The 14,421-nt window shown below is 39.0% G+C and overlaps 1 protein-coding gene across 3 annotated transcripts in view; it reads right to left on the bottom strand.

Annotated features, from left to right (window-relative positions):
* SGCG (sarcoglycan gamma) overlaps positions 1–14,421 on the bottom strand; it is a 151,978-nt gene that overhangs the window by 42,391 nt on the left and 95,166 nt on the right. For all 3 annotated transcript variants that reach the window (XM_075919276.2, XM_025179381.3, XM_025179380.3), the window contains exon 6: positions 11,760–11,832. In XM_075919276.2, the coding sequence (XP_075775391.1) occupies positions 11,760–11,832 (73 nt within the window). The remainder of the gene's footprint in view (positions 1–11,759; positions 11,833–14,421) is intronic.

Raw genomic sequence — 14,421 nt, 5'->3', positions numbered from 1 at the left:
CGTGCCTTCAATCTGAACAATATATAAAAAGCCAGTCCTTTGTTTGGCATATGGAACAAGGGACTTTTAATCCTCGAAATATAGAGCCACAAACAAAATTGTATAGTGTGGTGCACCTTTTTAGTATGGAAGGATTAAGTTTAATTTCTAATACCTAACTTTCAGGCAAATGGTATCATCAGATGTCTTAGCAAATCACCAATCACTGGTTTATAGAGCTACAAATTCTAGTATATGTGATTGTTAATAAATTGTCTTTTAAATAGGATTGAAATAATGTATGTAAATCAGACCTGAAACAATTCAAACTTATCTTCTTTAAGATATTTATTATGTAATTTGCATGTATATCTTAGGCTACACTACAAAGAAAATCAGAAAGAGATATGCAAATTGTGCCTCACAATTTGCGTATTTTTTTTTCCTGTTTTTCTTCCAAAAGAGGCTTTTCCGACATTTGGCCCGTCTATACAGGGCCAAATTTTGGGAAAAACCCCTCTTTCGGAACATTCCTTTTTCCTCGTAAAACGAGGTTTACAGGGATGTCAAAAAATTGCATCTGCTTTTCTGACATTTTTTTTGGAAAAGCAGAGGCATTCCTTGCATGTGGCAGAATTTTTCTGGGATACTTCCTGTATCCCGGAAAATCTCTGTAGTTATACATACCATTAGAGACTTGGTAAACAAAAAATAAAAACAGGTTAAATCACCATGTGTAAAATGCTACAACAGGAACTGATGTTACTACTTGCAGTTGAACTGATGATCTAGTAAGGTATTTGAATAAATCAATATTATTTGCATATTCTTATGTTTAACATCAACTATTTATTTCTATTTCACATCCTCCCCGCATCATGTATTTGCATGATGAAAAACCCAGTAAATTTTAATTGCCTTCTATTTTAATTTGCCATGAACCAACTCCATTTACTTCAGGAGTTAAATTCACCATTGGAGTAAGCAGTACAGATGTAAGGAGACATATTTTAAAAGTTTGGTACACACAATTTTACATGTAATTTTGCATTTGCCTAACATGTATGTAAACACTAGCTATGCACACACAAATAGAACACAGCTATTTGTACACCTAGCTGATTAAGAAGCTTATAGACTTGCAGGCCAGAAAAAAGTACAGGCAGTCCCCGGGTTACGTACAAGATAGGGACTGTAGGTTTCTTCTTAAGTTGAATCTGTATGTAAGTCGGAACTGGCGTCAGCCGCTGCTGAAACTGATCAGTTTCAACCGCGGCTGAATTTGGACCCAGTTCTGACTTACATACAGATTCAACTTAAGAAACCCAGGCGTCCCCAAGTCAGCTGCTGCTGAAACTGATCAGCGGCTGATTCCAGGAAGCCTGGGGCAGAGCAACTCTGCCTCGGGCTTCCTGTAGTCAGCTGCTGGTCAGTTTCAGCAGCGGCTGACTTGGGGATGCCTGGGGCAGAGCAGCTGGGGTGCTGCTGGGTTGCTCCAGTAGCGCGGCTCCTCGGCGCTACTGGAGCAACCCAGCAGCACCCCAGCTGCTCTGCCCCAGGCGTCCCCAAGTCAGCCGCTGCTGAAACTGACCAGCAGCGGCTGAATCAGGACGCCTGGGGCAGAGCAGCTGGGGTGCTGCCGGGTTGGTCCGGAGCGGCACTGCGGGACCAACCCGGCAGCCCCCAGCTGCTCTACCCCAGAGGTAGGCAAGAAAAGCCTGGTCTGCTGTGGGGGGGGGGCACTAGCTGCACCCCCCCCCCCAACAGACCAGGGAGATGAGGGTGGCGGGACCGCCCAAGTCCTCCACGGCTTTGCTCCGTCTCCCTGGTCTGCTGACCTGGGAGACGCAGAGCAAAGCCGCAGAGCACGCGGGCAGCGGGACAGTCCAGGCGCGCCGCGGCTGTCCCACTGCTGGCGTGCTCTGAGGCTTTGCTCCCCATCTCCCTGGTCTGCTGGTCAGACCAGGGAGACGGGGAGCAAAGCCTTGGAGCACGCCCGCAGCGGGACAGCCCAGGCGCGCTGCGGCTGTCCCACTGCGGGCGTTCTCCGAGGCTTTGCTCCCCATCTCCCTGGTCTGCTGGTTCGGAGACGGGGAGCAAAGCCACGGAGCACACCCGCAGGGGGACAGCTCAAGCGCGCCCGGGCTGTCCTGCTGCGGGCGTGCTCAGGGCTTTGCTCCCCGTCTCCCTGCAGATCAGGGAGACGCGGAGTAGCTTTTCTCGCCCCGGAGGATGGGGGCAGCGGACCGCGGCGCATCTGGGCGTCCCACCGCGCCCGTCCTCCGGGGCGAGAAAAGCCCCATTTGTAACTGTGGATCCGACATAAGTCAGATCCGCGTAACTCGGGAACTGCCTGTATTATGATAATCTAGTGTGACACCCTGAATAAAAATTTTACTCAGTAATTCCTTCATCTAGCTCTTAACTTTTCCTTGGAGAAATGCACATTTTTAGAAAGATTATGTGTCACCAGGGTCCACCTATGCTTGATTTGTGTGTTCAATAATGTAAAACTGGATATGCTTAACTTTAAAATTCTGACTAAATTTAAAAAAATATATATTTTATAAAATATTGTCTACTTAGATGTAATTTTGTACTGACTTCAATTATATTTGAATATCATTTCACACAAACTTTATTCTTATCCCTCTCACTGCTATATTGTGCTGTTTGTTCCTGTAAACACATGCATATTTCTGAATGGAATATTAGCCTTGAAGAGTCAGACAATTCTATACTAATATTACTCAACATGTTCTTTTCTCTTCCTTTTTATCTGTGAGCATACTTCCACACTTCTGTCTTTCTGTATACAGGCAGTCCCCAGGTTACGTACAAGATAGGGACTGAAGGTTTGTTCTTAAGTTGAATTTGTATGTAAGTCGGAACTGGTACATATTGTAGGGGAAACTCTAGCCACACATTTCTCCAGAGCTCAGTTTTATTCTCCCACACCTCACTTCCCTCAGTCCTTTATTCTCAAGCTGAGGTGTCTGCTGAGAAAAGCCGCTCCGCATCTCCCTGGTCTGCTGGGGATGGGGGGGGGAGCGCTAGCTTTGCGTCTCTCTGGTCTGCTGGGGGGAAGCAGCTAGTGCGGGGTTGCCTCACCCCATTTGTAAGTAGGGATCCGATGTAAGTTGGATCCATGTAACCCGGGGACTGCCTGTAATTAAGTGGTGCTGACAGCAACCACAGGACCTCGGGTAAGGTGTGTAGAGGCCCGGCTCTGTGCCTCGGAAAGGGTGGGGCTGAGAGCAGAAGAGGCGAGGCCGAGGGCAGTCAGCCCTTGGTGACACCTTGACTGCAGTGTGCCTCCCTTCTCTCAGAACTGGTGTCAATTCAAAGGGGTCTGGGGCTCCGGCCACTGCCACTGCCTCATGAGCAGCGGTGGTGACTGAGAGCTCAGGGCCCCTGTAAATCTCTGGGCCCTCCGGCAATTGCCCCCTTTGCCCTTCCTGTTGGTGGGCTTGTGCATATTTATTGATAAATTGTTGGATTGGACTGATGGATGAACCAATATAGATAACATCACATAACTTGAACCAATCAGTTTTGAAGCTAGGAAAAGTCTGTTTAACCTTTTGTTCATACATTTTAATTTTCATACTCCCTTGTTTTCCAGGTTGTCCAGCCAAAATACCATAAGAAAGGTTGCTTGCTCTTTATTTCCATCCCATAAGCAATACCAGAGAACTTGTAAGAGAATTTGTGCAAAATTTTCATGTCCAAGGTTTTCAGAACAATGGGTCATTCTTAACAGTCTACATTAAAATACATAAGGATGGCAAGAGCTATCTTATGTCTGTGTGTTTAAGAGAAGAATAAAACAATAAAGGTTTTTTTTGAATTATGAGCCTGGAGCTTGTACATTCTTTTATTTGAGAGTCTATTTAAGTTCTAAATACAAGTAACAATAAGGGTTTCAAATCATTCAGATAGAGCTCATTTGTGGTGCTTAGGCGTCAGAGAGAATGGTGCAGCACTGTCAGCTGACCTCCCACTCTACAGATGACTAGGAAAGAGTTGATCCATAGGCAGACATGTCTGAGGATACGTATTTTCCAAGTGATGTCTATGTAAGAGAACACTGGGATCATGACTGAGGTTCAAGTATTATGGCTGAGTTATGCTTTATGTAAACAATGCAACAAAAATATTCAGAGTTCTTATGACAGCTTCAAAACTCGGTAAAACAATTTTAAATCACATAAATCTGCTAGTCAAAAGGTATCAGTTATGATCATAACAGCTTGGTTATTTCTATGGTACTATTCCATTTATCTTAAAAACAGAGTTCTTTTCTATTTTCCCACTGTCACTCAATGTAGTAGTATTGCAAAGGATAAGGAATAAAGATCAGAACCCAGATATAATTCAAATGGAATTTTCACTTCTCTTAAGACAGTTGTGATAAAGAGTGATAAGTAAAGCTATTTCAAATGAGGTTTCTGTGATGACCTCAATTTTCCAATGTGCTGACTCTCAAGGCAATTAAAAAACACAGAGACCCTAGTGACTGTGATTGAATCTGGCATTTTACAGATGCTTCCAGAATAGCTTTTCAATTTACTTTAATTATATTATAATGCAAAGTGTTCTTTCATAAAGTTTTATTGTCTATTAATGGCATTATTTTCACTATTATAGTTAAAGTTTGGTTAATATTTCCATTCTGAACCTTTATTTTCAGAAGTTTATAATTCTGTTGTAAAAATTCACTCCCCATGTAAATTAGTCATGCATTTTGTATTGGTTTATCAATTTTTTTTACGGAATAAAAGATATTTTAATTTTGAATATTATAAATTATAAACACTTAAATACAAAGCCTCTGAAAGTCAGTGCTTTGTGTACAGTGTGTATGTGTGTGTGTGAAAAATGCATAAGACCACGAAGTCCTAAAAATGTTTCTGTAGTATGATTACAAATGTATACTTACATTGTAACTTATAAATCAATAAAGACTAACAAAAATTTCATACAAAGTACTGAAAAAGACTCAAAAGAAAAACTTGATCTGTGTTAGCCAATACATATATTATTAACCACGTTAATTGGATAATATGCAAAAAGTTACATTGTATACAAATGGTATGTCCTGGCACTGGGTAGGCTATACCTCTACAGTCAGCAGGTTTGGAATGTAATATCCAAAACAGAGATAAGAAAAGTATAGAACAAAGCAATAAGTTAGGGATCTGTAAAAAAACAGTGGGTTAGATTTTAGTGGTGTGTAAATAATTTTGTAGCATATAAAATTATACTATAAATATTGCTAGCTGAAAAGCATATCTTAGAAGCATACCTTCTATGCTGTAAACAAGCTAGCTAGCTAGGAGTAAGGGAAAAGTACTTGCATTCCATGCATGCCTCTCACACTCCCTTAAATGCCTGGGGCACAGGATGAAAAGCAAGCTGCATCCTGGAGTGCACAGCTATTGCCCCCCATCTGCCTGAAATTCCACCCTTGATTGTACTGCTTTGTCTTTAGATAATAAATTTGGCTAAGTTGTTTAGTTTTGAACATTTTTAAAAATGAACTACAAGTGTACTCAAACAACAGACTCCATCTTTTAGCCTATACACAATTTTATATTTATATTTAATTCATATTTATACATTTATAAATAACTTAATTTATATTTAAGATGATATATCACAATTCTCAGTAAAAAGCCTACTAGACAGAGACATGTGGGTAGTTTATAATTGTCAAAAATAGGCATAAGTAATGACCTTTCTCCAACACATGACAAGAAGCTAATTTGAAAACTCCAAAGTTTAATAAATGACTCTAAAAAAGGGAGAAATAAGATTTTATTCCTCACTGGAAAGGGAGTCTCTAAGGCTATGTCTAGACTGCAGGCTTCTTTCGAAAGAGGCTCTTTCGAAAGCATCTAGACTGCAGGCGGATCTTTCGAAAGAGAAATCCGCTTTTTCGAAAGAGAGCACCCAGCGAGTCTGGATGCTCTCTTTCGAAGACGGCCTCTTTACATTGAAGAACGCCTTCTTTCGAAAGAGGAACTTTCGAAAGAAGGCGTTCTTCCTCGTGAAACGAGGTTTACCGCCATCGAAAGAAAAGCCGCGTTCTTTCGAAATAATTTCGAAATAACGCGGCTTGAGTCTGGACGCAGGGGAAGTTTTTTCGGGAAAAGGCTACTTTTCCCGAAAAAACCCCTGAGTCTGGACACGGCCTAAGACAAGAGAACTTCAGGACATATATTAAAAGGCCATTGCTTTGAGGCATTATTCCCTGATATTGGCAACTCTAGACTCCTTTCATGTCCATGTCTCTCCTGGATCAAATACAATTCTGCAGTGACATACACTTCTCAAGGAAAATCAGTGAATAGGCCTGTTTGTCCTGTGTTATTCTCCTATTACGACAGTAAGGGAACACACACAAAAAAAATCATGTCTATCTGAAATTAATATTTTTAAAAAATATTCACCTACTTTACAAAAGGCTCTGCATACCTCTTAAGAAATAAAAGTAAACAGCATTAAAATAGGACTTATCCAAGCATATATGACAGTATGTTAAAAATATTCCAAGAGACTCTGAAAAATGTGTTGGGAATATGACTTTCTGATGAGAAGACATGTTAGAAATGAGTTGAAGAATAACAATTAAAGTAGAAAACTTAATAACACTTTAATAAGTCAGAGTCTCGCTATTATAAGTAAGCTGATCTAAAAATAGCCAAATAACCTGTAGGCCATAACAGACCAAAAGAAGTATACTTGGAGGAACTTCTTTCACATTAGAACCCAATGGTTTTTCAAATACAAGTTGTACCTCCCTGGTCTGGTATACTTGGGACCTGACCAATCCTGAACCTGGGAATTTGCCATACCAGAGGTCAATGCTGGACCATCTGCTATGACTGGCTGGGGGGTTCCACTCTGGTGGCGGCAGAGAAGCTAGCATTGACCAAGTGGGCAGTGAACAAGTATATAAGCATGAATATACAGCAAGAAAATTAATGCTAGTGTTTATAAAAATTACATTGCAGTGAATTGTCTTACCATAGGAGAACAAAAATGTTACAGTTACTGACAACACAATTATAAAGTTATTATTTAGTTATGTGATTTATTCCACTGTGATTAGCTTGTGTTTCTAATTTGCATTATGACAGCAAATATAAATCCCTGTACTTCAATTAGATGAGAGCCATTATTAGGTAGTTAATCATGTAGGCATTTGTATTACTGCAATAATAAAAAATGATTTTGTAAATATCTCTCTTATTAGCTACTACATAGCTCTCTACATGTTTCCTTCAGAATTCTTATCAATATGTCCATAACAAATATGACCACTTCAGTTTCTGACCTAACCCCATGTTATCATCCAGTTAACTCCTACAAACATATAATTGGTTATAAAACAAAGTAATCTTACCTGGAGGGAAAGAGACTAACTCTTCACCACAGGAGAGGAAACATTAAGAGCAGTGATATGGTGGTCATGTTTATTGTGAACATATACATAGACGCTGCGTCTAGACCGGCAAGATGGCAGAAAAACTTGCAAGCTGTCTATACTGGCCGCTTGAATTTCCACAAGAACACTGATGATCTCATGTAAGATTGTCAGTGTTCTTGCGGAAATGCTATGCTGCTCCCGTTCGAACAAAAGCCCTCTTGCGCAAATGCTTTTGCGCAAGCGGGCCGGTGTAGACAATGCGGTATTGTTTTGCGCAAAAAAGCCCCGATTGCGAAAATGGCGAGGAGTAACGGTAGTTCGGAATAGGAAGCCTAATCTGAACTACCTAGTTCGTGCCGCGTGTAGCCACGGGCATGGAGTCCGAACTAGCGGACATTTAAAAATGGTGGCGCCTGGCAATATGCAAATGAAGCCCGGGAAATTCAAATCCTGGGCTTCATTTGCAACTCCGGTTGCCTACATTAACCACCCTAGTTCGAACTAGGGTGGTAGTGTAGACATACCCCTAGTTATTATTATAAATTGTATAACTACCACATCTTAGGCTAATAAACATCTGTTCCCTTGCTGTCTTTTGACATTCAATACAAATATTTCTCAAAACAGGAAGCATCCTCAAGTTATCATTTAAAGATTCAGAAGAATGGCCAACACAGTATTGGTTGTTAAAAACACAGCTAGAATTTGCCTGGGAAAATATTGAATCCTTTTCAGAATATCCTGCAATTAATTAAGTATTTATAATCTGGAAAAATAACTTTTTGGTTAATTTTACAAGAAGTTCTCAGATAAGTTGATAACATTTTATGTGTACAATATACTTATAATAACATTTGACAAAGGTTAAACACTCTGGAATATTGAGAACTTCATTATTACATTTCACAATTATGGTGACAGTAAAATTTAACAAAAGTGTGAAGCAGTTAGGTCATACAGCCTCACTTTGCTTGGAAGCAAAGATATAAAAGTCTTGGACAAAGTACTGGCAGCATGCCCAGAATTGATTTCACTAAAAATGATTCATTCTGGCCAACAGGATTTATGTTTAGAAGGTCTACTTGCATGGTGATAAGACTTCTATTTAATGGTCAATATCAGATGAAAATTAGATCTGACCTTAGATGTTAAGAAAGTATCTTTTTGCTGCTCAGGAGGTTGGATAAAGAAATCCATAGATAAACTAGACAGTAGGGAAAACATATGGCGTAGAAAACTGTTATCCTAAAGACCGAAGTATCTCACATTCCAAAAATATGAATGCCTAGCTCAGATAAATTATGTTGAGGTTTATAAAGTATTTATATATCTAAATTTAACAGTGAACATGTTTCTAAATATTACTTTAGTATTAAAAAACTAAAAATAATTTATAACTTAAGAAGTGAACAATATGCTTAAGAGTGACATGATCTAAACATGAGCTATGTGTTATTTAGGGATATGAAGTATAAAAGAAATAGAACAACAAGTGTTATAAATTATAAAAGAAAAAATATTGGTATCATAATGGAGAGAAAGTTTGATTTCTGACTCTAACTTTAGAAGAACTTGGGCATCTGTTTCCACCTCAAAGTAGAATCTTTTTTTTCTCCCTCAGCATTTGAAAAGATAGACTAGAACTACTTAATACGATTTTTGGTCTGTGTTATTGAAGCTTTTGTCAGTTTTTATCTCATTTGAAAGGTGGGATTAAAAACAGATGATGTGTACTGTAACTAGACACCTTCTCACTACCATGTTTCCTTCTTCCTGGGAGTAGAAAAATGTGCACTAACACCTCCTTCTAAGTGAGACTTATGAATGCAGCTGCTTAGTCTGGAAAGAACTCTATTTGTATCCCTTCACATTTCTAATGGGATAATGAAAAGACAAGAGGCACCAGGGCAGGGTAATGGCACTGCCCTGTCTCCATTATTTAGCAACCAGAAGATATGGTCTAACAAACTTGTCACTTCTTATTAAATAAATCAGTCTTTTTTGAAATTCAGCACTAGGGCTACAAATCCAGGAGATGGTAATTGAGAAAGCCATTTGTGTCAGCACTGTTTGCTTTGATGCACTAAACTCTAATGACACACACAGAGAACAATGAAGGAGACCTCAGTGCATATGCTATAAATTGAAAGGTTATGAACATTACCTGCTTTGCATTTACATCACCCCATGTAGGGCCCCAAATACATTTGAGGCTGAGGCTTTTTGTTTTCAAGTATCAATACCCATAGTACTTGCTACACCCTTAAGCATTGTATATCACAGTAGCCTGTGTGATAGCCTGCACAATATAATCACTTTGCCAGAAGAACTATTAGGAGAAAGAAAAGCACTGTGATATTTGAGATGTGGGAGTAAGAGATCTAAAAAAGGTTTTATGCTATTTGAGTGAGGAAATAAGTGACATTTTAATAAACAAAAGAATAACAGAACTTGTAGACCTTGGGACAGTGTCTGATTCCACTAACTCAATATATTAAATGTGTACAACTAGTTGGAATTATTCATTTTACTTGAGCCCTAACAACTCAAGGTAACATTCTAGAGCTGTACTTATGCTTTTAGTGGGCATGGCCAACTCTCTAAATAAATATGCAGTGAGTATGCTCCTCCACAAAGGTCAATTTCTCAATACCCTTCAAGAATCTTGAAGGGTTTTCTTCAAATTTAACTGTCAAAACAAAGAAACAGAAAAAAACCTGAACTAACAATAATAAATGTATTTAAAAGTAAAAATAGAGCACTTAAAAAAGCGAAACTACATAATAACTAGGGGAAAAGCTATTAGCTTTTAGTCTAATAAAATTATATTAAATAATAATAATATACATTAAGAAAAATAGCAATCACAAAAATGGATCAATCTCTCATTTAAAATGTGTACAGCATGTCCTCATTTTGTGTTTTATAGTCTAGTGCCTTAACTGCTCATGAGTGAGTGACCTTTTCATTGAAACAGAAATACCTATATAGAATCACAGATTTACAACATAACCCTGCTTCATGTAACCAACACAAAAATTATAACTGTGTGGAGTTTAAGATATTACTAGAGGTCTATAGCACCCTGAAACGAGATGACAGTTGGGAATCACAATATGAAACATATTCCAGTGTGCCCACTGGCCAATGGGAATTGCCTCTTTAAAGAACAGATAGCAGGGAAGTACCTCTTCCACCCTCCCCTCTGGCTCGCAGCAGCTCTGAGGGGCCTGCTGGGGAATGGAAGGCAGGGAACCTGTTGGACTGCTGGCTGAGAGTTGCCCAGGTAAGTGTCTCCTGGCCAGAACCTGCTTCTGCCACCTCACCACCTCCCTGCCCCCCCCAACTTCCTGTGCCCCCACTCCTGCCTCCCACCCCACATAACCCAAACTCTCTGCTCCCCTCTTGCACTCATATCCCCTCCCAGACTGCACTCCCATCTCCTGCCCCAGGTCATAATTCAAGCCCCCTAGCCTCCTCCTGCATCATAGTCTGCTGCTGCAGGTCACAACCCCCTTCTGATCTAGATCACAACCCAAACCCCTGTTCCCCAGTCTTCTGCACAAAGTCACAACCCAAACTCCCGCCTGAACCTTAGTCCCCTGACCCAGGGCACAATCTCCTCCTTCACCCAAACTCCCTTCCAGATCCTACACACCCTCTAACTCCCCAGTCCTTTTTTCAGTACCCAACCTCCATCCCAGACCCCGCATCCCCTTCATTAATATCACAGAAGAGTGTGGCCCTTGGCCACTTACCAAATTATTGGAGTGCTCCCCCCTGTCAAAAATTATTGTCTGCCCCTTCTATTGATCCTTCAAAGACTGCATTTTTGCAGAGGTTTCCTATTGTCTTGTGTCAGATAGCACTGTGGAGGCCATTTTCCCGTACAATATTTATCCAAAAAAAAAAAAAAAAATCTTGAGTACATAACGACTGGTCTATGATGAAGTATTTTTTAACTTAATGCAGATAAACAACTTCTATGCTGTAGTAAACAAATGTGTAAATGTTACTTTAAGAGTTCCAAATAAAATCAAACAAAAGTTTAGATGAGGGAAATGATAAACTTTAAAACACTACAATAATTACTTTAAGTATTCATCATGTGTATACTTCAGGCACCAATCTCAGAAATTCATCTCTATGTGAATCCTCAAAATTGCAAAACATGAATGAGTCACAAAGTAGAATGAAAAGGGAATAATATTACCAGAACTTACTGCAAACATTGTTGGGATGACCTAATGTTCACATTTACATTTACTTAAAAGAAAATCTGAACATCTGTAAAAATTTTCATTTTACATATTAGACATATATGTTTGTATGCAGAAGTTCTTACCTAAGATGTTTAAATGCATCACCTCTGACAAGCGGTGTCTCTACAGAATGTTCAAAAATAGCCCCTTCTGGCCCTAAAAGATAGGAAAATATATCATGGAAAGTGTAAGAAAATGTGCATTCAATTGCACACCATTACAGTATCACAAATTAAATTTCCATACATCAATATCAAGGTAGCTATATTAACAATATATTTTAAGTTTTGGTTGTCCAGACTTCTTTGCAAAAGGTCAAAACCAAAATAAGTTAAAAAAAAAAGAAAAGTGAAAAGCGGGCTGAAAAACCCAAAATGAATACAAAATACTCTTGAACTGTGCAAATAAATTGTGGATATAATTATAACAGTGATCCATTTATATTTAAATAGTTGGGTAGGATTTAAATGTGAGATCTGCATTAAAATTAATAGCATTTGAACAACGAAAGCCCCATATGTTTTTTGAAAATGCTGAAGTCTTGTACAATACCACAAAAACAAGGATAGTCAAAAGACTGAACTAAAATTTCTCTTCAAACATTGCAGCACATGTTAATTACTTGCAAACTAACTGGATCATAGCTAGAATATATTGCAATTGCATGAGATTATAATACCATATATTGATATAACAGCTATAAACATAGGTGATACCATGTTTTACATCAGCAACATAATTTTATTCGATTTACATATCGTAGGAACCATAAATATCTCCACTATGTAATCTTCTGGATGTGTAAATACTGTTCATGGTAATACTGTTAAATATAGGGTAATACTGTTAAATAGTGCTCAAAACTATAATCTAAATGTATTTGAGTAAAACTGCAGTGTAAATTCTGATTGTACTGACCATAATTTTATATCTTTTTGGATTTCATCATAAGAACATAAGAACGACCGTACTGGGTCAGACCAAAGGTCCATCTAGCCCAGTATCCTGTCTACTGACAGTGGCCAGCACCAGGTACCCCAGAGAGGGTGGACCGAAGACAATGATCAAGCGATTTGTCTCCTGCCATCCCTCTCCAGCCTGAGAGACAGAGGCCAAGGACACCGTTTTATCCCCTGGCTAATAGCCTTTTATGGACCTAACCTCCATGAAATTATCTAGCTTCTCTTTAAACTCTATTATAGTCCTAGCCTTCACAGCCTCCTCTGGCAAGGAGTTCCACAGGTTGACTACACACTGTGTGAAGAAGAACTTTCTTTTATTAGTTTTAAACCTGCTCCCCATTAATTTCATTTGGTGTCCTCTAGTTCATCTCTTTATATATGACATTTATAGTGTGGTTCCTTGAAAAATAAACACTTATCTGGTACAAGAGGAATGTTGAAACTATTAGTAGAAATGTAATGTTGCTTATAAAGTAGGGCTGTCAAGTGATAAAAAATGTGATTTATCATTTAACTGCGATTAACTGTGCAATTAACCACATTGTTAAGCAATAAAATACCATTTATTTAAATATTTTAAAATATTTTCTTATATTTTAAAGTACAGGTCTCTACTCTGGATGTACCCAATATGACAGCACCCCTCGTCTCATCAGAGACCCCATGAGCGCTCCGACTGGCAGGCTGGGGCCAGGAGCCTTGGTAGACTAGGGAAGAATGGATCCTCAAAGTGTTTGGAGCCGCTGGGTATGTCTAAATTGCATTACTCTCTTAAGAGAGGAATGCAAATGCAGATGAACGAAATTGCAAATGAAGCACGGATTTGAATTTCCCGTGCTTCATTGGCATAATCGTGTCCGGGCGCTCTTTCTAAATACCCTATTTCAAAAAAAGAAACACTGTGTAGATGCGGTTAAGATTTAAGGGTTATTTTGAAAGCAGGGTTTTCTTTTGAAATAACCATGTCTACACAGCGTTTCTTTTTTACTTATGTAAAATTTAAGTAATTTAATTGCTATTTTTTATTTAATCACGTGAGTTAATTGTGATTGACAGCCCTCATAGTCAAATACATGATTATTACAGAAAAGTATTTTCTTTCAAATATTAATTAAGCTTTTGTACAAGTCTAAATTGTGCATCCATGATTCTTAATGAAGTTTATATTTCATTTTAATATTTATTCATGCAAAAGTCTATACAACTAAGGAGTCAAATAACTCACCTCTCAAAAATGTCAGTAGTTTTGACCCATTAGAAATATAGAATGAATGGTTAGGATGTGCTTACCTATGTGAGAGTTATTAGACTGACAGCATGATTATAGGTCAAGGCAAAACTGAGTCAATAATGATCTTTGGTTGCAATCTAGTGTGGCATTGCATTCTAACATACTACAAATTCAGGTCTAAAATGTATTCACAGTACAGCCTCCACCCACCTGAGATAGGGTACGTCTACACTTGCCCCCTACTTCGAAGTAGGGAGTCAAATGAAGCATACCAAAGTTGCAAATCAAGCGTGGGGTTTAAATATCCCGTGCTTGATTAGCATATTTGCGGCCGGTTGCCATTTTAAAATGCCAGTCGCCCGATTTAACTTGCTGTGTGTAGACGCGGTAGTCCATTTTAAAACCCTTCCCTCATTGCACAAGGAGTACCAGTTAATTTGAGGGAAGGGTTTTAAATCGGACTACCGCGTCTACATGTGGCAAGTTAAAAATCGGGTGACCAGCATTTTAAAATGGCGACCGGCCGTGAATATGCTAATCAAGCGCAGAATA

Source organism: Pelodiscus sinensis, chromosome 1, assembly GCF_052426305.1.
Source record: "Pelodiscus sinensis isolate ZL-2025 chromosome 1, ASM5242630v1, whole genome shotgun sequence".
NCBI lineage: Eukaryota > Metazoa > Chordata > Testudines > Trionychidae > Pelodiscus > Pelodiscus sinensis.
Note: the sequence above shows the minus strand (reverse complement) of the source record. Positions and strands in the feature narration are given on the sequence as shown.